The sequence below is a fragment of the Cinclus cinclus genome, chromosome 6, assembly GCF_963662255.1.
Source record: "Cinclus cinclus chromosome 6, bCinCin1.1, whole genome shotgun sequence".
Taxonomy (NCBI): domain Eukaryota; kingdom Metazoa; phylum Chordata; class Aves; order Passeriformes; family Cinclidae; genus Cinclus; species Cinclus cinclus.
The window spans coordinates 57,769,012-57,793,671 of record NC_085051.1 but is presented as its reverse complement, the minus strand read 5'-3'; the positions used below and the strand labels follow the sequence as shown (position 1 = coordinate 57,793,671).

The window sequence follows — 24,660 nt, the reverse complement described above, 5'->3', positions numbered from 1 at the left end:
CTCCATCGGCCGCATATTTCTACATCCAAGATGTAAAAATGTGAAATGAGATTTGGGGCCCTTCAGGAAGGGGGGGACTCTCCAGGCTGGGCACACAGAGCAGTTGCACAGCCTGGGATTATCCTGCGTGAAGATCCAATAGCTGTTTCCCATCGCCCGTGGTTCAGCAGATGATTACACCATGTGCTAAAAACGTGCCATCGAGATCATTTCAGGGCTCAAATACTCTGTTCTAGAGCTGTGGGTAGATCCTGAGTTTTCTGCGAGGTCCCTGCTTTCATAGGGCAGTGTTTGCCATGCTGTGGTGGTGCAGGTCTGACCTCGGGTCTGACCTCAGCCCTGGCTCTCCACAGGGCACAGCAGCTGTTTATTCTGCTGTATAAATCTGTAGTTGGAGGGAATGGCAGGCTCCAGGGAGATCAGACACTCCTTTCCAAATGCTGACCTTTTTTCCCCCGAGTCTCTTCATAGCTTTGTTAATAAATCTGAGTCATCCATATTTCAACCTTGGCTGTTTGTCCAGTCTCTTAACATCTCTGTGTCTTGTTTCGCAGAGATAAAATATGTGGGTGTGTAACTTTATAAGACAAATGTTTAGGCTTTCAAAAATTCCCTACTTTGCTGGTTGATTTTTCTCATTAGAGTGTTTCTCCACACTCCTCATTCCTCATAGGTGACCCTCCTCTTGTGTCGCTGACTTACGAGTCCCAATTTTGGGGCAGGTTTTTCCTGGTCCTTGCTGTCATTAGGCAGGCAGGTTCCTGCCCTGAGCTTTGCTCCCAACCAGAGTTTCAGAAATCAGAAAACCCCAAGCAGCTGCCCAGGCGAGTGATGCCCGACGTCAGCACTGCTTAGGAAAATCTGAGCTACCAGCGCCGTGTGATTTTTATCAGCTGAAATCGCGTCTTGTAAATATTTACTGGAGCTGCAAGTAAGGTTTATCTAATTAAAGCCAAGCAAAACTTTCCATGAAAAAGAGCTGCCGTACTGGTGGATGTTTAGGGCCACGTTTAAGAGTTGAGGGAAGCATGCAGGGTATTTTTATTTTTTTCAGCTCTGCTGCTGTCTGTAGCTCGGGGCATGCTGAGCCACATGAGGTCTTCAAGAATTGAATCACCCATGGTGGGGATCTGGTGGCCCCAAGCACATCCGGGTGTTTTGACAGCAGTGTCCTCAGTTTTCCATACTCCTGGCATGAGGTGTGGGTGTGAGGGGGGCTGGCCTGGCTGCCATGGCATGGTGCAGATTTGCTGGGATTGGCAACAGTGGTGGAGCCCAGGGTTCCTCATCCCAAGGGGACAGCGGCGTGACCCCCGCCGCTGCCAGCTCTGGCACGAGGCAAAGCAAACGCATCTTTTTAACTTGCGTGGTCGTCAAGGTTGCCAGGACTGTAAACGTCAAATCTGAGCAGAAATATTTGGCATGAAAACTCGTGTCTGCTCTTCCCCTCCGTGCAGAGCGCGTGGGTGGCTCGGTTCCTCCTCCCACCGCGGGACGGGAGCGCAGCGCTGCGGGGCGGCCGCTCCAGCCTCCGCTCTTCTCTTCCCCGCAGGATCTAGTGCCCAGCAGGGAGGCACGCAGAGGATTGTGGCCATGGCCCCGAGGAAGAGGAGCGGCCGGGGGATCTCCTTCATCTTCTGCTGCTTCCGCAGCAGCGACCACCCCGAGATCACGTACCGGCTGCGCAATGACAGCAGCTTCGCCCTGCAGACCATGGAGCCCTCGCTGCCCATGCCCCCGGTGGAGGAGCTGGATGCCATGTTCACCGAGCTGGTGGTGAGTAGGATACTCCTTAATTTCAGTTCTACTTTTGGGGTTTCTCCCTCCTTCCCCTCAACCCCCTCTTTGCATTCTCCCCAGCCTTGGTTTTCAGTTTTCAGGCAAATGTTGGTGTGAAGGGAGGCTGCTGTTGTTGAACCCTGAGCTCTTCCCTGAAGTCCTGCCAGTTTGGAGTGGTCTCTCTCATTGGAAATTCTTAATTTCTTATAGCAGGGTGTTGGGTCCAAGCTGGCAAAGTGGGATGTTCCCTATAGGTGCAAAGTGACTTTACTTGCTGGGCGCTCAGCTTCACGGAAATTGTCAGGTGTGGGCTACACTGAGATTTGGAAAGTCAGGCTATTATTTCTTTATCCCTTGGTTACAAAACTTGGAAAAACATGGATTAAGAAAAAAATTGGCGGCCAAAAAAAGCTTTAATTTCTTCTAGGCAGAAACACTTTGGTGTGGTATTTTGGACGGTGTTCTACTTTGAGTTCATTCAGCAGTGAAATGAGGTTTTTCTGCAGTGCTTGGATGCATAGAGGGAACTGGGAATTGTGACACTGGTCAGACACACCTCAAGGTATAGCACATGCCATTAGATGATAGGCATGGACCTGTTCAGCCAGGCCTCTTGGTAGAGGAAAGCTCCAGGTTGTGTTCTAAAAGCTGGTTTTGCCAAGACATCCTTCTCCAAGGGTAGGATGTGGCAGACCAGGACACCAACACAGCACAGTGGGGATGAAGTGTCCCTGCAGCAGGACTCTTCTGGTCAGGTTGGGTTTGTTCAGGAGAAGTGGCTGTCTCTGTCCTAATTTATTCTCCACTGATAACTTGGCCAGATCAGGTTTTCCTGGGAAAATTTTTTCCTGTGGATGGATCACTTTCCCCATGCCCCAGCCAAAGGCTTGTTGGGATGAAGGGGGCATCTCTGGAGGCTCGTTTGCTGGAGCCCCACCGAGCCTGTGCACCTCATCTCAGCCTGGGATTTTCAAAACCTGTCCACTTCCAAACTCATCCAGATGCTTTGCGCAGTGGCAGTCCACAGGGAACCTCTGTGTGCAGCAAGGCAGGAGCCAGTCCAGCCTGGGGCACACCCTGGTGTGGCCCTTCTGCTCCCCAGCCCTTCTCCGTGCTGTTGAGATTTTTAGTTATTTTTCCCCAGCCAAGGGTGAGAAGAAGGCCTGGAGGCAGCTGCTGCTCCAGGGTGTGCTGGCAGCAGGAGCCACACTGGCTCCCTGGGGACTGAAGTCATGCAGGGAAGGGGACAATGTGTGCCCACTGTGCTCCTGTACAGGCAGCTGCAACCCTCTGGCTCCCCAAAAAACCCATCAGGAAGATCTCAACCCAAGCTGGCACTAGGTAGGAGGGAGGGGGAAGCCCAGCTCTGCCCTGTGGGCACAAGCAGGCAGATTCCCATTCAGGGGAGTGAAGTTGCAAATCCCCCACACCCCGTCCTTACAACGGCTCCTTCTTGCTCTCTGTAACCTGTTGGTGTCGGGTATTAAATTTCAGCATTAGTTAAATGGTTTGGAAAGCATCCCACTGTTCCTGTACAAACCCACTGTGTAACATTTGGAAGGGAGACAGAAAAAGCACTCAGAGGTGCTGGGCTGATCTTTACGCCTGCAGGAGCCCAAAGCCATCGTGCTTGGCCCTCCTGGGTGGGATGGCTTGTGCCTGCTCTGTGGGACTAAGGCTCCCTCCAAAGTCCTTGGCTGTCTCAGCCCATTGGGTTGAGGGAAGTTAAAGGAGTTGGAGGGGATCTGGAGGCTTTGCCAGCTGGAGTTGGTCTTTAGCCAACTCTTCTCTTGCAGCTTAATCATGACTTTTCTGCCCCACTTGTTTGCATCAGGGATCAGAATGGGAGGGATGGAGGATTTCAGGTCTGGGATGGGGGGTATCTCTGGGAACATTGCAGCAGTAGGTTTGGTCCCTTGGCATGGGCAGTCCTCCCACAGACACAAACAACAGAGTGGAATCTCTGCTCCACAGATCCCAGCCTGCTGCTTACACTGAAGGGCAAAGTCCCTTTCTTTTTGGAACCATCCTGCAAAATATTCCCTAGGCTTTGTGTGATTTTAAGTGTGCCTTGTTGATCTGAGGCAAGAAACATCCATAGTGTGAGAAATTGGTGATTGTCCCGTGCCAGCAGCAGAGGAGATGAGGGCCTGAGCTGCAGAGGGATGTGGAGCAGCTGTGACTTCAAGGTCAGCTAAAGGCTTGGGCTGCTCTCCCAGTGTCTGTTTTTTGGCCTGTTTTGTGTTAGATGGACACTTTGAATTTTAATTAGGATAGGTAAATAGAATAGATAAATAGTTAGGGGTTTATTCTGTGTCTGTGCAAGTGTTTTTCACTTAGTTGCATTAGGAACAGCAGGGAAATGGGATTTTTTATTCTTTTTTTTTCTTTTTCACTTGGGCACAAATTTCAATTTCAGCAATAAGAAATGCCTGATTTCCATCCCAGACTGCAGGGACAATGCTCCCTGTCCCAGCCAGCCATATACAGCAGTCAGGGGCTTTTCCCTGGCTAAGGGCAGATGCAGATGTTGTTGTTGTGGTCAATGACTGATCACTGCTTCCTGCCAGAGGAACCTTTTTCCTTTCTGTGCCTCTCCCCAGCCTGGTCTGAATGTGTTTTGTTGGAGCATTGTTGGGATGTCGCTCAAGCAGGCACCGGCTCTGTCTGAAAGGCTTTTCTTTGTCCCCTGTCCTGCCAGGGCTCTGGACAGGCTCAGCCACCCAGGGAGGAGCAGGTGCTGGCAGAGAGACACAAACAAAAGCAAAGTATTTCTGCAAGATTTACTGATTTGCAGCTCCTTTGCCTGGGAGCTTTATGATTTTGTGCAGCTTTCTGTGCATCAGCACCGCTGTGTCCTGCTGGCTTTGGGTGGGTGGTGTTCGCTTCCTGAGGCTCCTGCAGAGGTGTGGTACCTGCCAGGCAGCATCCATTGGATTTAAGGAGTTTCAGGAGCCATCAATCCTCCCGTAGGACACATCAGGAGGATCACTGATCGCTGTGCCCCAGAGAGGAGGAAATCTGGGGTTGCGCAAACTGCCTGCGAACCAAGAGAACAAAGCTGTGCCATCTGCCACAGCTTCTTTCAAGAGGCTCTACGTATCCAGCCTAACAATACAGCATTTCTTCAAAGGCTGAAATCTTGCTTGCACACTCAGAGAAAGCACTTGCAAAGCTCCACATAATGGTGCCATATGGTAGATCTTGCCATAACAATCCTCTCTGTTTTCCGCCAGCAGCTAGACTTTCCACCAGATGGGTGAATGACTGATGTCCTTTATATCTGCTTAACACTCCTTGTCACTCTGAGGCTTGTAATGAAACGCTCTGTGTGTGGTGTGTGCACTGGGCAGGGGGCTGGGATGGCTCGGTTTGGAGCAGATAGAAGGAGCCCCTGCACGACCCAGGACCCCTCACTGGCTCTCTTCACAGTGGGGTGGGTCACACTGGCACGTCTCCGTCTCTGCAGAGTGAGAGTGATGCTCCAGTGACTCCTCAGAGGAGCTGCTGAGTCTGGTGTGGCTTTGCTTGCCCCTGAACCACAAGACTGTGCCTCTCCCTGATCCCACCCCCTGCTCCCAGTCTGCATCCCTGCTGGTGGAGGGATGGGTTCAGAGGAGCTGCTGTCCCAGACGTTCCTCAATGCTTGTCTTCCCCAGGCTTCGAGGAAATTCCATTTCCTGCTCCTGATGGGGCTTCACAGCCTTTTCACTTCTGAGTTAGTGATGCAGAAGAAATTAGAGCAACCTCCATCCAGCCTCGCATCCTGCCTGTGATGTGCAGCAGCTCGTTTTTAGCCTCTGAAACCAGAGGGTCCCTCTGGCCAGACTCCAGCAGCTGACAAATTATTTGGGATTTGGGGAGGTGACACCAGGAGGAGAGTGGCTGTGCAGTGTCCCCAGCCCCCCAGACTCAGGATGGGTGCAGGCCTTTGCCCACTGGTGGTGCCTGGGCTTTATGGAAGGCGGCTGTATCCCCTCCCTGCTGATTTAGGAAGTAGTGGAAACTTGTGAGCCTGAGGAACAATAAAAAGGTCTCTGGCAGCTTATGAGATTTATCACAGCATTTGTTTTTGCTGTACTTAGGGCAACTAATGAATTTCATGCGAGCTGCTCTCTGGATGCTATCAGGAGACAGGAGATGGTATCCCCTGTCACAGACATTAAATCTGTTGCCTTTGAAATGCTTCGTGGTGGTCGATGGGTCTGTGGCTCCTAATGTGCAGTGCTGGGGCAGGATTCTCCATGCATAACTGTCCCTTGGAGCTGTGCCTTCCCTTCCTCTTGGCATGCTGGGATGATGGCTGTTTTATATGCTGCCTGAACAGGGAGCATATAAATGTGAGGAGAATGGTGGTGTGATCAGTGTGAGCACTGCTGTGTGTCAGTAACAGCTCTGGGTTAGGAACTCATTGCTTGTGATATCCAGTTGTACTTAGGCACTTCAGTAATGTGATTTCACCCCCCAGTTTCTAATCCAATAAGGAGAAAGTATGAGGTTTTGGGCTTTGCAAAACAACACGGCTTTTAAGTAGCAGCTGGGGGATCAGCTGCAAAGCCAAACTTTGCATTTCATGCTTGCAGGTCAGCTGTCCTATTTTGCAGCCTGGTCGTTCCAGCATTAAGGACTTCAGGATTTTGAGAATCACTGAATGGTGACCAAAGCCATTTTCTCTATATCTGCAAGGAAAAGCATGTGGTTGGTGTATGGAAGAAATTACATTTGCTGTAGCCCTTGTGTTCTGGGCAAGCCACCCCTTTCTACAGAGTCAATCCAGAGCCAGATGCTGAGCATGGAGCTCCTGACCCCATCCCACTGCTCTCTCCCAAAACCAAGCTCCCTTGGCTTATGAATCACTCTTAAGAAGGCAAATCAAATGATTGGTAATATCTGCTTTTAAATTCACTCTGCAGAGATCCATGTGCCATACAGGCACTTTTACCAGACTGCCCAGTTCCTGTTTTTCAGATGTGAACAGTCTGGACCTGCCAGGCTCCCATCCCAGCCAGCACTCACAGCACTTCTTTTCATCACGTTGTGTTGTTAACACCCTCCCAGATAATTTCTAAATTTATCTTTTGATAGGCAAGCATCTGATAGAGAAGTCACACACCTCCTTGGTCAGAAAATAAGGGTTTTCTGCCTACGTGAGTTCCGTGGAGCTGAATGAACCAGTCCACTGAGGAACGTTGTATTTCAGCAGAAACAGCCCTGTAATTGCAGTATCTGTTAATGCTACAAACCAGTGTGGGGGCTTGCCCAAAAAACATGCTGTTCCCAACCCCTGATTTTACAAAGGAGCCATGTTACAGCACAATGTGAATATCAACCGAAGGCAGAGAGCACATAAGGAGCCCCTTTGTTTCCAGGAGAAATACAAGTGAAATGGAAAAATAATATAGTCTACCTGCTAAATGCTTTTCACTTTGCTCTTCCTAAAAGAGGAGGTCACATCCCTGGGAGATGCCTGGGCAGCTCATTTGACCTTAATTGAGGCATTTAGGTTTTTGGCTTGCACTTGCTCTGCGTGTTTCTGGCACAGGTCACCATGGAGGGTACCAGCCTCTTTGCACGGAGAATCTGCTCCAGCAGCAGTCTTCTTCCTGACTGCTCAGTGGTTGGGTGGTGTTGCTGGACTTATGAGCAGGATTGGACAGCAGATGAGTTGTGCTCTGTCACCGTCCTCAGCTGGAAGCAATCCTGCTGGGAATAGCCTGTGCCTGCCTTGTGTCCATTTGCAGATACCAGTGGAAGCTGTCCGTGCTGCTGTGGTATCTGTTATTGGCAGAGTCTGGGTGTTCCTCAGCGTGGGAACATCACCAAGGTCAGCTTTTGGCAGCTGAGGCTTTTGCAGCCCTGCAGGGAGGATCCTGCCTGAGTGCCCAGAGATCCTAATTCCCATGAACTCTAGTGTTCAAATCAATACCATTATTTACAGGGACCAGCTTCCCTTTCCTATCCACACCCAACATCTGTAATCCAGTCTGATGCCTGCTTGCACATGACACCTTGCTGGGTGTCAGATCCTGAAATACAGAAATCACAGAATGGTTTGGGTTGGAAGGGACCTTAAAGATCATCTCATTCCAACCCCCCTGCCGTGGACAGGGACACTTTCCACCTGACCAGCTTGCTACAAGTCTCATCCAGCCTTGGTCAGAAGTAACTGCTCTCAGGATGACCCTTCTTTGCACCTGAGTAAGTTCTTAAAATGCCATTAGGATGCCAGGTATGACTAAAGCCAGGGGGCTGAGGACTTGTCCCATCCAGGCATCCATTTCCATCCTCTGTTGCTCCACCAGCATCAGGCTACAGTTGGATTCTGCTTCCTGTGGCTGCATTCTTTAGGTCCCACAACCAGAGTAGTGCCTCTTAGGAAATGTTCAGGATCAAGTTGGTGTGGGGCTTTGTAGCCTCTAATTCCATCCAGCCCCTTTTTGAAACCCTTCCCAGAGCACAACCTGGAGAAACCTTGGCATGATTTAGCCCCCGACCAGCCATCCACGGTGTCCCTACCTGAGCATCCCTGTCAGGCAGGGGACATCTGGAGCCACTCTTGACCTGTTGGCTTGATTTCCAGCTTGAGCAGCTCCCTGGGTGCCAGCAGCAGAAGCAGTGTAAAATCTGACTGAAAAGGAAGATGCTGCTTTGGTTCTGTAGAGAAGTGAGAGGTCCACATCTGAAACCTTACTTATTTGCCATCTCTGTGCTTTATTATGGTAGGAGGTGCACCCATCCAAAGGACAGCCATCCCCAGCTCTGGTTGATTGGATTGAATCAATTTAATCTGTCACAGTAGTAGATAATAGGCTGAGAAATACTGTAGTTGTTTTTTCAAGGTTTATGTACAATTGTGTGGAAAAAAGTGTGCTGGTGATGTACCTGTAGGGTGATCTGAGAGTGCTCTGCAGGGTGAAACTGTGTAGATCAATAACTCAGGCTGGAAAACTACTTTGGGTTAATTAAAATTGGAGAAAGGTTTTCCAGGTGAAAAGGTCACAGGAGGCCAAGTTCAATAAATAACATTTTTTTTAAAAAAAGTGTATATGAGGTTATAGCTACAGATATATGATAATGAAAAAGAAAAATAAAATAAGTAGATATCTCTCTTAAAATACACTAATATTGAAATATGAGCACCTTTGAAACCTTCAGCCTATTAAAATAATTAATTAAATTAAAATATTAAAGCATTACATGCTGTCTGCCCCAGTTAGGTGTTTGAACTGATGGGAACATGAATCAACTGCAGCTGGAGTTTATTGGAGGGCTAAATCAGATCTTGATGGCCATAATCTCTCCTGCAGAAGAAGGAAGGAATATATATTTTATTTATGTCTGTCCAATGTGTTCAGGTCAATAACTGGGCAGGGTGGATTGGAGTCTTTCTGAGACTAGGACGAAAAATTGTGGGAGGAGGTTAACTAGGCATGAGCACTTTGAAGTGCTTCTGTTATTCATTGTTGCTGCTACTCATTCTCTTGGCTGTGAGCAATTTCCTTTATTCAGGAAATTCATAAAGGCAAAATGAATAATCATCCTTTATCTGTTATGCTTATTCATTAAGAAATATGAATAGTTGATTTTTTTGCCCGTGTTTTTTTTTGTAATTGCAGCTGTGAGTTGTCATGGAGAAATTAAAAATACACAGTGATAATATTAGCAGGGGTTAGCTTGTCTGAGGAGTTGTTTTTAAGCTCTCAGGGTACTGTATCTGAAAAGAAGTGTGCTGAGGAGGAGGCATTTTTATTAGTGATAATAAAACCAAAAGACTTTTTAAAAAAACCCTGAGATAAATCTGCATACACAGAGCATTGTAGCTGCCTGAATAAAGCTGCAGCTGGGGGAGTTCCTCCTGTGGCACAGGGTGGGTGTGGAGGCACGGGTTGTTTGCAACAGCCACTGATTAGTAAGGATTAATATGTCTTTTTTTTTAAATTTTTTTTTAATTTTCCCCAAGAAAACAGCTTAGAAAGAAAACAAGGACTGAATAGGGTGTGTGTTCTGAGGCAGGGGTTTGCTGAAGGCAGCAGGGCTGGCAGTGGAAGCAGCTGCTGCTCTGGCTGCACGGGCAGCGGAAAAACATGAGATGAGGAACGGGGGGAAAAATGCTGATTGCCATTTCCCCTGACACCACAGAGTTCTGGGATAAATCAAATTGATGAACTCGGAGAAGAATGCCTGGAAGAGAGTGAAAAAGCAGTATGACCCCTGAGAAAGGAAGGCAATGCAGGCTTCAACAGGCCATTATTTATTGACTTTTTTAATTCCCATGCTGGACCCCTTAATGCCAAGTGTTGCCAAAAAGTTCACACTTTGTTTTTTCCTTCTGGTTTTTTTTTTGGAACAATCTTGGATCTCTCTCATGCTTCATTTGATGATGCAAGAGATGTCATCTTAACCTGCTGTAGTGTTGCTTACAGAAGTTTCTAAACTCTGTGCAACCACCTACCAGGAGTAAATTCACTTACTGTTTATCATGTTGGTCATTTATTGATCCAGTGACATCTTTCTGTACCTGTGTGTATATATATATATATGTATGCACATACGTATGTATAAGTAAATCCAGAGAGAGAGAAGTTGTGGATGCCTCATCCCTGGAAGTTTTAAAGCCAGGTTGGATGGCACCTGGAGCAGCTTGATTTAGTGGGTGGCATCCCTGCTCACAGAGAATGGGTTTATGGTTCTGCCCAAAACAAGCTTTTCTATCATTCTATAAATGTGTATGTATGTATATACAAACCAGTAAATTTTAAATAATCACTATTTCAGTTACAGCAATGAGTGACCCCCAGTCTCCTCTGTGTACTACACTTACACAATTTATCAGCCAGAAAAGTGTGCTGGATTTAAAGGGTTTTTTGTCTTCTTTTCTTACAACCTGTAAGGATATTTTGGAGTTGCAGACTCCTCAACAGGAAGTTGTTCCTTATTTAATCTCTGCTCCACAGGTGCTTCATGCAGAATGTCTGATGGCATGAAGGACCTGTAGGATGTAGGGTGAAAACCCCTGCTGGTCACGCTGTGGTCTTGGGGACATGGGTGGGCTGCACTTGGGATCACCCAGCTCCAGGAACCCATCCCAGAGGTCATTCATCCTGCAAATCCTGTCTCCCTCCTGTTGCCCCCATTAAAGCTCTCAAGAAGATGGAAGATGGTGGAAGATGCTCATTAAAACATGGCATGAGTGAAGCGGCAGGGACAGGAGTTTGTCTCAAAGTACTGTGCTGTGAGTCTGAGGCTGGACTTGATGCTTTTCCTGCTGGGTGGGTCAAACATTTCTTCCAGTGGCTGTTTGGCTTGATCTGATTTTGCCTTCAGGAGGTGGTGGGAGATGTTGGTGGCCACCAGCCAGAGAGGTGGTGGCATCTCCCTCCTTGGAGATACTCAGGAAGCCATCTGTACATTGCAATGGCCCTGTTTGACCAGGAGGTTGGTTGACCACTCCTCATAGCATGGAGCTGGCAGCTCAGGGAGATGCAGGCCGTGGGAACATCTGTCCCTGAGTGCTGCTGTGTGTCCTCCAAGGAACAGTTGTGGACCACTTGTTTGGCCCACAGGATTGTGCTCAATGTGTGCTGTGCTGAGCTGAGCCACGCGTTTCTTAGGTGGCTTTAGGAGAATGGTGTGAGGTCTCAACCTTCAGCGGAGCTCATGCCATGCTCAGAAAGAGGGGTCAAGGTTTGCTTGGCTGGAATGGATAGCACACAGCGTGGAAGTGTTGTACCTCCTGGAAATAGCAAAATACACACTGAGAATCAAAGCTTCCCTATGAGGTTTTTTTTTTAAAAAAACATATTCAAATGAATATTTAATGTGGAAACCTGTTTCCTGATGTAAAGGTGAATAGTGTAGCTGTATGGGATAAATATTTAAGAATAGCACATCTCTTTCCAGCAAAAACACTCCGGACAGAGACTTCCTTTTGGTAGTGAAACGAGGCTGCTATTTTATGTGCCACTGACCTGATTCCAAAAAAAAAAAAGGATGAAAAATAGTGAAGTTGGCAGATGCTGACATGGGAGGCAGCCAGATGGAAGGGGCAGAGCTGTGAAAGCTGAGGCTGAAGCGAGGGGTGAGGGCTGGGAGGGTGATGGACACCGACCCACTGGTTGTCCTCTCACTCTTCAACAGCTGCCAGCATCACATGCTCTGGTGGGAGTGTGCTGATTGCAAATGGCCCATAAAATGAATTGCCAGTTAGAATCACCTAATTATCAGGCTCGTGGTTATTAATTGAAGGCCCATATGGGTGTGAGTTTCTGCAGGGCTGCGGAGCTGGTGGATTGTTAAAGGCTTTGTGGGAGCTGAGTTTCTACAGTGGGCTATGAGCCCCTGGAAAACAGGTGTTGTTCCTGTCCTTCCTTGATCTTTTGGAGTTGGAAAGGGCAGATTGTGAGCAGCCTGCTCTGAGGTGCACATCAGTGAGCCTAAGCAAAGGGCTGGAGGTGGCTGCAGGAATCCCCATACACATAAAAAGCAGCAAAGCCCTGACTCTGCACGGTTGAGTCACTGTTATGGCTCCGAATAACAGTGTTTAGTCACTCTTTGATTATGAGGATTTTCATATTCACTGCTGCCACATAGTATTTATTTAAACACCTCTCCCAAGCATCCTGCAAGATATCATTAGGTAGGTGTCGTTGAGTGATGCAGGGCTGTGATGACTGAACATGTTAGAGCTGGGGCACGATGAAATGTGCTGTGTGAGACTTAGAAGCATTTCTGCACCTTTTTTGGATGTGTTTGCACATTGTCATGTGCCAGCACCTACCTAATATGTTCTTCTGTTTTGTCCCTTCTTGCTCCTGCTTAGGCTTTAGCTTGGTTTAGATTTTTTTTTCCCCTTGGTAAATAAATCTTCAAATTTACACAAATTGTCTTTTTAGGGTATGGGCATTTTGAAAGTGTCAGTAAATATTTTTCTAAGGACCTAAGTTCAGATGTGCGTGGCTGGTGCTTTCATTCCCAATTATCAGATTCACATGGCCAGAAAGTGGGGTCACAGTGGAAGCAGTTTCCTGTGCTCTCTAAAACCCTCACAGAGGTAAGCATTCATCAAGAGACGCTTGTTCTCCCCCACACTCCCAGATTTACTTTTCCAGTGAGCTGAATTTCAGCCTGGTCCCTGTGTAGGTGTCATCCTGTCGGTCACCTTTAGACTTTCAAAGAAGTGTTCAAGGCCAGGTTGTATGGGACCCTGAGCAACTTGGTTTAGAGGGTGGAGAGTGTTGGAACTAGATGATATTTAAGGTCTCTCCCAACCCAAACCATTCTGTGATTTCTATGAACTGAAGCTGAAGCAGAGCTTGGATGTTCGGGCAGGCTCATAGCCTGAGGAGACAGCGGGGAAGTGCAATTCTGATTTTGAGGCATGGAAAGGTGATGAGACTTGCCCATGGCTGGGGGAGAGGTTGGTTGGTTGATAGGAATCTCTGACCTCCCAGACTGCAAGGACATGGGAATGTTTGAGAATGGCACTCAGAGTAGTCCCTAGCCCAGGTCCTCCTCCCTGGGTGCAGGAGGGTGAGATGTGTCTCGCACTGGGCTCAGATTTTCTCAGTCCTCTCTTTTTCCCCAGTCTCTGTTGTAGCAGCATGGTTTTTTTTTTCTGTTGTAAAGGTGTCTAAGTCTGCTTCTAGAACTCTGTCATCATCAGCTCTGTGCAGCATGGTGGTTTGAAGATTTGGGGTAAAAAGGTCAGGGAAGAGGCAAAGCTTCCTCCATGAATATGTAATAGAAAAAGCTCCACAACACTTTTGCTTTTAAGGAGTAATTTCATCAGGAAGAGAAATCAATACCTGCAGTGGATAGATCAGCCTTTCTGAGATTTTTGGGACTGCTAGCAGCCCTCTGTTGTGCTGCTGGTTGTTGTGCTGAGGGGCCCCTAGGTTTGGGTTACAAGATAACTGGAAACTCCCTTCCTTGGCTGCTGGGTGCAATATGAGCTTGAATTAGATCAGCTGAATTTCTCAGTGGCCTTTGGGCTTGCTGATGCAGGCACCCATCTTTTGCCAGAGGCATCTTGCTCAGCCTTCCCCAAATGGGGCTTTGATTGAGGTACAGAAGCTGCCAGTTCTAATTGCTAAGTGTTATTGTTCAGGCAGGGAAGCTTTAACAGTCCTCCATATGGTTTTTTTTTTTTTTTGATTGCTGGAATTAAATGTGTAATTTTTAATGGGGATCCTCTTACTTAAATCCACTGTCTGGGTGGGATGAATTGGCTTGAGGCCATGGCAGGGCTTTCCTGTGACCTTCTGCAGCCTCTCCAGTGTCTCACTGCTGCCCCCAAACCCTTCTAGCACGAGGATTGTCAGCAGTGGTGATGATTTTAAGTCACCCGTGGTTCTAAGATCGATGTTGGCTTTAGCAACGAGCCTCCCAGCCCTGCCTGAATGTTTTATTTAGTTCCCTCATAAAAGCTTTGACCTACATCTAGCACCAGGAAGTGATGAGGCTTTGATAATACTCGGGCATCCCGGCGGAGGGCACGCTGCTAACCGAGCTTCCACGTCGAAAATGGATGTGTACTTTAAAACATCAGATAAACCAATAAAGACTTCAGTCAGTAAACAGCTTTATCTCTGCCAGGCAGTACGTGATCCAGTTTTGATGGAGAGGATGTACTGCTTTATGATCTCTAGGTATTAGGAAAGTAGCTTTCTATTTTTAGCTGTAGGAAAACACAGCAAAAGCCAAAACACCTGCACGTTTTGATGATATGAGGGTGTCAGCAATGGAAATGGGCTGGACCACTCGGGGTGAGGTGCTCCAGTGAAGCAATGATGATAAAAAGGAAAGGTTCTGTTTGAATTTTTCTTTGCTGTGTGTGTCTTAGATGAGATTACTCACCTGAAGCTGTCAGTGTGGGTTGCCGTGATGGCTTCATGGTGTCCTTTCCAAAACCCTTACAGCCTTTAAAAGCAATGAAGGAGATGTCTGGGAGGGACAAGGCAGGGAAGTTTGCAGCCCAGAGTCAGGAGAGGTCAGCAAGAGCAGAATGAGAATTGGCATCATTGCCCTAGCAAATCCAGAGTCACGGGGTGAGCTGTGGGGTCATCGCTGTGCCATGGTGTGGCCCCACATTGATTTACAGTGCTCGTCTGGGGGGCCTGTGTCTGTGCCATCACATGTTTGTGTACTCATCTTGCATGTTTTGTGTTTCTTTCCCCCTTTCCAGGATGAACTTGACCTCACAGACAAGCACAGAGAGGCCATGTTTGCGCTGCCAGCAGAGAAGAAGTGGCAGATCTACTGCAGCAAGAAGAAAGTAAGAGACTTGTTGGGTGCTGAGCCTCTTCCCTCTCATGCAGGATGGGGAGGAGCTGGGGGGAAGGACGCAGCTCTCTTGGGATGCCAGGGGGTATTTGAGGTGTCACAGAAATGTACCTGTTCTTGGAGTGACCCTGGGAAAACCAGGTCCTTGGTCCCCAGCCCATTCAGGCTGGAGGGGGTGTCCCCACAACCCACATGGGTGTCCCCAGCCCCTGCTCATCCCTGCCAGCCACGTGGAACTTCTGTGGGCACTGAGGTTGGCCTTGCAGGGGTGAGGGGCTGCTCACCATCTCCTTGGAGCTCCTCCCAGTACAGACTTTATAATAGAGGTCGTTGCAGTAGGACAAGGGGTAGTGATTTTAAACTGGAAGTTATCTAGGTTAGATAAAAGGAAGAAGGTTTTTACGGTGAGGGTTCTGAAACACTGGCACAGGTTTCCCAGAGAAGCTGTGGATGCCTCATCCCTGGAAGTGTTTCAGGGCAGGTAGGGTGGCTTTTGGAGCAACCTGGTCTGGTGGCAGGTGTCCCTGCTGGCAGCAGGGGCATTGTGACCAGCTGATCTTTAAGGTTCCTACCAACCCAAACCATTCTAGGGTTCTGTGATTCCATTCCCTAATTTGCCACTGTGCTCCTCACCTGGCTGCAGGGGTGGCTGGGCAGTGCTGGCAGTCACTGGCCCCACTCAGAGGGTGCTCAGTGCTGTGAATGCCTCTTTTCTCCTGCTGTAGCAATGGCACCAGATTTTCCATCCGCATTTTAGGCCAAGAGCAGGCTTACCTTGCTCATGTAGGATTAAGTTTTAAGCCTCTCATAAATACCCCTGAAATCCCTGTATTATTGTTAGACAGAGGCCTGCCATGCCCGAGATTTAAATTGGAGGGGAGAAGGGATGTTAACAAATTACAGGCACTGGTCTGGATCAACAAGAGAATGGGCAGGGGATGCTTGCTCGTCACTCCCTGGTGGATAAGCAGAGCCTTGCCCTGGTGTGTCTGGATAATGGGAGAGTTAAATCAAGCAAAGCTGTGTAATTATTATTGTGAGTGGAGATTACGTGCTATCTAATCTCCCGAGGAAGGGTTTAGATGGAGCTGATGGTGGCTTTTTCCCTTTCCAGAACTTCCTTGCTCTCATGGTTTTTTAAAGGCTGTGCTGTGAAACTCCTTGCTAACAGGGGGAAGGAGCCAGAGAAGTGCCTGTGGCATCCTCTGAGGTTCTGGGAGCAGGCACTCATCTGAGGCTGGATCCTGGCTGCTGCTCTCTTCTGGTCCTCATTCCTCTGCCTGATCCCAGACACTCCTTCCCTACTTGTGATGCCACCACAGTGAGCTGCAGAGCATATGTGATGCTGCTTGCTCTGATGGAGATATGCTGGTGCAGACAAATGCTTTTCTCCTGCTTTTTAATTAAAAATGAGTGAGAACACATTGATGACAACTCCAGTCATGGAGGAAATCAGGAATTACATGGGCTGGAGAAGATGTCTGTGCCCAGCAGGCTCTAGGCTGTTCTGCCCTGTGTGATGATGACCAGCGAGCAGCAGAAACATTGCTGGATATCCTGGCAGCTCATGGTAAATCTCACTTGTGCTCCTGTGTATTTATGAAGCCAGATCACCTACATGGTCACCTGGCATCAAGGAGAGGAGCTGGACTTCTCCAGCTGAGAGCAGTGTCTGTTTTTTGGGCAGGGCAGCAGAACTGGGGATAGGACAGTGGTTCTACCTCCCTGGCTTGGCTGCACTCTGAGTGGCAGTGATTTGGGAAGTGCAGGATGTGCCCAAAGCCTGTGTTTAACAGCAAGTTGTTGCTTGAGATGCTTGTAACACCCAGTTTCACCTGGTGGGTTCCAGGTGAAAGATGGACATCGGTCTCAGGCAGTTGCCTGACATACCAACAATCCAAAATTGTCCCCTGAGCAGTTTTTGCTCTTTACTGCCGTTTTTGGCAGGTGCTTTGCTTTGCTGTTGGTGTCATCCACCACACTCGGCTCTCCAGAGCACATCCCAGATGTTGCTGTTTGATATGTTCCTGTGACAAGCAAGGTTTTGCAAAAGGGAACCAAAAATGAGACTTTTTTTGCTGGGTTGTCCTGGAAAGAGACCTGACAGCATCTGGCCTTGGCAGCCCCTGTTGAGAGGAAATAGGGGAAATCCAGCTATTCCCCAGGCATGTTTCTTTCCCTGGAATATTTCCCCCTGGCCTGCAGCCCTGTATCCTGCCTTCTCTGCCCTGCTGGCAGCTGGTTTTATCCTAACCCACAGGACTGGCTTGGCAGGGTGGAGGCTTTGTCCTCCCTGATTCTCCATCCATGGAGACTGTGGGCTTGATCCCATCTTCGAGGATTGCACTCCATGAACTCCTCGTGGTCCCACCCCTCCTGCATCACCCTGTGTCGCTCAGAGGACAGAGAGACACAAAGCATCTCGTGATGGGGCTGGCAAGTTCTGTCAGCAGCAACCCGAGGAGGAACTGAAGTCTGCACTAATTCCAGCAGTGCTGGGGTCAGGAGAGAGATTTAAAGATTATTGGAGAGACCTTCTTTGAAGCCATCAAAATATCTCAATGGCTGGGATAAAGCAGGGAAATGCAAAAGCGGGGATGCATCAACAGTGGGATAAATCTGGTTTTAGAAGTGGTATTTCTGGATGATGACTCGTTTCATACCTCATCCCAAAATATTTCACTCCCTGCTGGCCCAGCTCTCCAGGAGAGGGTATTGCTCGGAAGTGCAGGGAGGAAGCAGGAGGGTTTCCAGATTTGCTGTTTCTTTGGCTGTGGGTTTGCCTCAGTGGAAGAGGGTGACTCAGGATGGCCTTTTTCCAGAGGCCATGCTCCAGAGGGAGCTAATGATTAACCCTTCATCATGCTTAGTCTGCAGGACCTGTTTAACCACAGGAGATTTGGCTCCTGACAGCCCATTTAGGTCATGTCAAGCTGTTAAAGCAGCTCAAAGGGTGGCTTTTATGAGCCTCAAAATATGGGTGGGTATAGGGTGTTGGGGCAGAAACTCAGAATAAATAACCAGGTGGGAGGGATGGGTAGTGAAAAGCAGCTCATGTGAATGCAGGGTCTGGCTCTACCCCTCTCCCTTGGGGTCCAGCTGATCATTTCTAAAGCTGAAGTAGAGGAAGAACGACCTGCAGGGATACCAAGTGATGCTGAGCTCTGTAAGCTTGTGTTGAAAACCCTGCAGCATCACAACCCTGGGTGAGCAGTGTGAAGCAAAGCTTGCATCTAAAATTTCTTCAGGGGTCAGATAAAAGCCAGGATCCTTTTGCATTAGGAAGAGGCAGCAGTGGTGATTTTTCAGGGGAAATATGTGATAAATAGGGAAATGAATGATGTCTCTCCAATAATCCTCTATTTCCCAGCCAGACAGCCTCTTTCCCCTCCAACTGCTCCTTCCACCCACTCCCTCCAGAGAGCTTCACTTTCCAGCTCGTTCTTCCACTTGTCCTGCTCAGTCCTTCAGCTCCTTCGTGGGGCTTGCATTCCATTTCCTTCATTTAAATCACATCAATTCCCCATATTTTTGCTGCAGTAGCAGAACTAAGAGCAAAAGCTGACAAAGATGGCATACAGGGGAGGGTAAAATAGCTTGGCATTTTGCCATGCTCCAGGGTCACCTGGGATGGATGAGAAGGATTTCATAGCCTCTGAGCATCCAGATATACCTGCTGTTATTGCAGCAGCAGGTTGAAATAACATTTCAGGTGTCATTTGCTCAGGCTGACCGAGAGAAACTGGCTGTTTGCATGGCTGGGGGTGTTTTTTCACTGGGAAATGTTTATAGTTTTTATCTTTCAAGGTAATTCCCCTTTTAGTTCCAATCACAACACACTTTTGTTTAAGCAAGGTTTTTCTCACTCTCCAGCCAAGAAATGCATCTGTTAGCAATCTTTTTGGATTTTAAAGAGAAGCTTTTCAAACAATGAACCAGCTGACTACGAAAGGCATCTGGTCATGCTATATTTGCTTATGGGGAAGCATAATTTTTAAACCCTGGGAAAAGCCTACGAGGGCATGTGTGTGTTTGTGGAGGAGAGGGTATAGGAAGTATTAGCATATGGAAAACCAGAGCAGGCTGGGCTGGGCTGGTTCAGACCCTGAGAGCCCAGCTTGGGGAGAGTCTGATGGAATTCCAGCCCTTTGCAGCTTGGCTCCATGGGGAAGCAGCTTTATTGAACCATTTAGGTGCAGTTCCAGGGATACCTGGGGGCCTGTGGTGAGTCCAAACATCCACCAGCACATGCCTGGCCAAGCTGGGCTGGGTTTGAACATCTCTTATAAGCTGCAGACCCCTTGGCTTTAAAACTCATCCATGCCACAGCCTGCTTCCTCTCTGACCTTGCAAAGAATCCAGGTGGATCATCCAGGGCAGTCAGGGAAGGAGGGGCTGCCAAAATGCAGTGAGCTGCCAGCTTTCCCTTGCTCTGCTGTTATGGAGCAGCAAGGAGGGGTGGAGAACACTGTGCAAGGTAAGTTATGTCAGGACAATGTGTAAAAATGAAGGGGGTGTTTCTGTTTTTGCAGCTGGTGCCGATTGAAGAGGCACCTTCCTGTGACTTTCCTGGGGAGTTCTCCTGGGGCAGACCTGCCTTGCAGGTGGTGCCAGGAGGGAGGTGAACTACCAAAATCATAGAATTGTTAAGGTTGGAAAGATCTCTGAGATCACTGAATCCAGCCATTAACCCAGTGCTTCCACGTTCACCCTTAAACCATGGCCCCAAGTGCCACAACGTGATTTGATGGCTCCAGGGATGATGATTCCACCACTCCCTGGGCAGCCTGTTCAGTGCCTTACCACATTTTCAGTGAAGAAATTTTTCCTAATATCCAGTCTAAGCCTCCTGTGGCACAACCTGAGGCCATTTCCTTTTGTCCTATCACTTGCTGCCTTGGAGAAAAGCCACGGCTGTTGTCACTGAAGGGCTCTCTAGGGCTTGCATGGAGCTGGATGCTGTGAGCCAGCCCTTTCCTTCCAGCCTTATAGGATGTATCTCGGTGTGTTGGATGTCAGGTGGGTGGGGAACTCAACCACCTACCATCAGTTATCCCAAAGCAGCTCCAGATCCATTTATCCCAAAGCACCACAATGGGCTGTGAGTGTAGGGAAGCAGGCTGCTGGATCAGGTGTGGCATCACCTGCAGCCTGAGGATCTAAAAGATCTCACCAGAAGCTTGTTTAGGAAGCAAAGCAGGTGTGACAGAGCACTGAGGAGCATCACAGGTGCCTTTCTCCCCACCACCATGGGGACATGCTGTGAGGTTGCACTGCTCCCTGCAGCTGCATTCCTGCAGGTCAGAGCAATAGGAGTTTGTGGGGGTGCACTTTCCAGGTGTAAATAGGCTGAGACCAGCCTTGAAATTGCTTTGAGCCACCACTAGCTGAGCCCTCACCTCCTCTGTCCAGTGGTCATTGGGAAGAGAAGGAAGTCTCTGGGAGCTGCTGATGCTCCGAGGGAGGGGTGGAAATGAAGGCTGGGCAAGTGTCAGGCTCATAACCAAGACATGACAGGGCTGGGGAGTGTGAAATCTCCCTGGGAAGAGCAAAGGGATGGCTGGAGCTGGCAGGTTGGTGACCTTCACTTGAGAAAGCTCCTGCTAATGGGGCATCATGACTGGACACTGCTTTCCCTGCAGTTCTGGGGAGGGGATGGAGCTCATTTATTGGGTTCACATCACAGCACCCCCTGCCACTGCCACCATGGGACAGAACAGTCCCATGGCAGCATCCCTCAGCCCCATGCACGGAACCCAGGGCTAAGGGGCAGCAGAAGCTGTGACATGGTGACACCAGGGCTGCAGCTGATGGGAGTTGTGTTTCTGGAAAGAAGAAGTAGTGAGAGGGGCAGGCGGAACAAAGCAGGGATGGAGCAAGGTCTGCACAACTTCAGCATGTCTTAATTTTTGCAGCTGAGTACATGTGAGACCTGGAGGACAGTGAGGGATGTTGATGTGCAATTAAAGCCATTAGTGTGTCTCTAACAGAGCAGCTCAGTCTGGGTTCCTGCAGGGTTCAGATCAGCCCTCGCTTCTTTGCTGCTCGAGAGCACACACAGCAAAGAGTCAGCTCAGAGAATCAGTAACTGGAGATGTTCAGGGATGCAATGGAACATCCCAGAGATGCTCACGCTGGAGGTGCTCAGCTCTGTGTCTGGGCATCCCTCCCCAAAGGCAGGCTGCAAAACCCACATCCCCAAAACCCACCCTGCGTGCTGGGAAACCATTTTACACACTCAGCCTTTCAAACCCTGATGCTGGAGATGTTCCTCCCTCCTCCTGGAGCTGAGCAGGGCCTTGTGACTCACTTCCCTCCGGGCTGTCACTTTGTCAGGAGATTTCTTTACCACCAGGAGTACACCAAAGGACACTTATCATGATGTGTGCTGTAGACCATTAGCCCCAGTAATTACCAGGGAGCAACGTCCTGCAGCGAGCTGAGGGGAGGGAAGCCTGTGCCCTGATCTTTTCCTGCTTTATTGTGCAGTCCCCCTTTTCCTGGGAAGCTGCTTTCTACGAGCCTGCCCAGCTGCTCATCGGAATTAATGAGGTTTTGCTGCACTTAATTGAGAGTGCTCTCTAAATTGGGGGTTTCAGGGAGGAAATGCAAGAGCCCGAGGGAGCCGAGCAAAGGGAAATATTTATAATGCAGCACGTTAATTATAAATGAGCAGTTTAGCCAATTTTGTTATTCAGCCTCCCCTCCACCCCCTGGAGACCTTTATTTGCTCCACCGCTTCTTTTCAACCCTAAATGAGCAGCAGGTCCACATCCCTGCCTGCCTCACAGGTGTTCACAGCACGTGGGAAGGTCCTGGCATGTGGGACGACCCAGCCCTGCTGCCTTCCCTCCCCATTCCTCAGCATGGATCTCACTCCCTGCCCAGGTCTCCTGGCTGGGCACATCTGGACACCTCTTGCTGCTCTGCTGTGGTGGGGACCTCTCCACCCTTCCCAGCTGGTGTCTCTGGTGGGAAAGAGATGCTCCTCATAAGAGCATAATGGCAAAGACCTTCTCTGACACCTCCAGGAGGTGACGGGACCATGTTCAAGGCACCCTTAAGTGTCCCAGCTCCACTGTGCCCTGGAGTACGTTTGCATGTTGGGCTCTCAGTAGGGTCAGCAAAGCTGGGAAAATGGGAATGCCCAAGAGCTTTGTGCAGAGCCTTCCCCTGGCAGAGCACAGGCAGCTCCAGGAAGGGTTGGCGCGAGTGCCCAAGGCTCAGCTGAGGAGATGAAAGCCCCGATGGCTGTGTCAGACAGAACTGACACCAAGCTAACAGGTGACCTGAGCCTCAGCCCAGCTGCTTGCCACCTCTGATGGACTCTGGGGTCAGGAAAAGTGTTGAAGCAAAGGGCAGAGGTTTCCAGGCCTCTTGGTGCTCTCAAACTTGTTCTGGAGCCAGGCACAGAGAAAGGAAGGGTTGGGTCTGGAGGCACAGGCTGTTCAGCTCAGGGGCAAACTGAGTGTCATCCAAATTACCTGTCCTTGACTCTGCACGTCCTCATCTTGGCACGCTGCATCTTGGGAAGTCTGGATACACAAATGTTTTCCACATACACCTCTTGAGCCATGGTAAATATCTGGGACTCTGCTCCTCGGGCTGGCTGAAAGCAGCCGTGGTTGTCTGCGTGCACAGGCATGGGGGCAGAGAGATCGTGCAGCTCCCACCATCGTAGGTGTCTGTGGTGTAGGAGGAGGTTTACAAACATCTCCTAAATTAGGGAAGGGACAGAGCCATCCAGCAAAGTCAGGCTGTGATCAGAAGATGCTTACTGATCAAAAATGTTTGGGATTTGTGCAGTATTTGTTGACTCCAGCATAGACCTGTGTGGCATTTCTGCTGTGAAGTCCTCTTCTCCTTTTGATATGTGTTTAGGGAAAGGAAGTGGGGGAAAAAGTTGAAGTATTCCCATAAATTCTGCCTACTTAACTCTGGGCAGCCCCTGGGAATGTGCAGCATTAGTTACCTGTGCTGGGCTCAGAGCTCCTTCAGTCATGTTCTACAAGAACAAGGTAGAACCTGAGAACCCCTCATGAACCCTGACAGATGCAGGGCATTGTGGACCAGGATGGCCAAATGAGGCTGTGCATCATTCAGCGTCATAGATCATGGGCCCAGGGGTGACATCCTTTAAGAGATGACATTGCCAGATGCATGTTCCCTCCCAATGACCTATGAAGTCCCCAGAGGAACTGTTATGCCTGGAGTCTCTCTTAGGATGTTGGTAAGTCATGGTTCTGCTCCAGGAGTGCAGCCTAGATCATGTCACGTTTAAACACTCTTCATTGCTTATAAACATTTCCCCCCGAGCATGTTCAAGGCTGTGCAGCCAAAGCTTCAAGGGCACTGTAGAATTGAAACGAGAGAGATTTGGATGTAAAATTTCAGTGTGGTTTCCCTGAAGCTGATAATCACAAGACTGATGCAGTATCAGTGGGGCAGTGTTTGGTCATAGGCAGGTGATGTAATTGTATTTAAAGTATGGCAGTTCAATAAACCAGGTAATGTTCCCATAGCTGGAGTCAGGGGTAAGCTCAGAATATGAAAAGTCACACATATTGATATAAAGTAATGAAAAAGCTCAGGGGTGCTTTAGAAGTGGTTGATCATGAAAGGCAGGGGATGTTAATACTAATTCTACTAATCTGCCTTTGTTTCACTTTTTTTGTCCCCTGCCAGGACCAGGAAGAAAATAAAGGAGCCACCAGCTGGCCGGAGTTCTACATCGATCAGCTGAATTCAATGGCTGCTGTGAGTATTGCCCCAGAGCCCTGGTGCCTCTGAACCCGGTGTGGGGCAGCAGCAGGGTGGGGACAGTCTGTCAGCATTGTCCCTGAGATGGGGGCAGGTGTTACCAGAGGCAGTGTCATTGTTAGAGCAACAGGTACAGCTGCAGAATGGAGATGTTCCTACGGCACCTGGGGCATTTTGTGCAGTCACAGAACCATGGATGGGGTTTGGGTGGGAAGGGACCTTAAAGAACATCCAGTTCCCACCTCCTTCCACCAGACCAGGTTGCTCCAAGCCCCCTCCAGCCTGGCCTTGAACACTTCCAGGGATGGGGCAGAGGGATGAGCAGGGGCTGTGAGCCAGGAGGGAGCGTGCTGCTTCCCGGTTGGAAAGGCAGGAACATCCAGTGCTGGCCAGGGGCTGCCAGCCAGGCAGAGCCCTGAGCCTGAGCAGAGCTTGTGATCAAAGCCTGCCAGATGCCTGGAGGGTGGCTTTGATCTCCCTGATGTGCTGCTGAAGAGGAGCTGGGTTAAATGGAGGGGTCAGCACAGCTCCTCATATCTGCTGGGACCCCTTCTCTCTGCTTTGGATTAGCCTCATCTGGGGCTGGCAGGGCTCACCCTGACACCTCTGGGGGCCCAGCACTGTTGGGTGGTGCAGGAACCACTCGGGGAGCTGCTTTAGCTGTAGTTGTGCCTCATGCATGCCCAGGGAGCAGGCAGCCCTGGTGGAGGAGCCAAATCCCAGCCCCAGCTGGAGGGCAAAATCCAGTGTGGGAGATGCATCCTGTGGTCACAGCCAGTGTGCCCAGCTGAGATTCACACTGCTGGGTTGCACTGGGAGAACTGGCAATGACAGGGTTGG

At 49.2% G+C, this 24,660-nt stretch overlaps 1 protein-coding gene across 4 annotated transcripts in view; it reads left to right on the top strand.

Annotated features, from left to right (window-relative positions):
* Nucleotides 1-1,593: 1,593 nt before the first annotated feature.
* DAAM1 (dishevelled associated activator of morphogenesis 1) overlaps nt 1,594-24,660 on the top strand; it is a 50,219-nt gene continuing 27,152 nt past the window's right edge. For all 4 annotated transcript variants that reach the window (XM_062494911.1, XM_062494910.1, XM_062494909.1 and 1 more), the window contains exons 1-3: nt 1,594-1,776; nt 14,963-15,052; nt 23,746-23,817. In XM_062494911.1, the coding sequence (XP_062350895.1) occupies nt 1,594-1,776; nt 14,963-15,052; nt 23,746-23,817 (345 nt within the window). The remainder of the gene's footprint in view (nt 1,777-14,962; nt 15,053-23,745; nt 23,818-24,660) is intronic.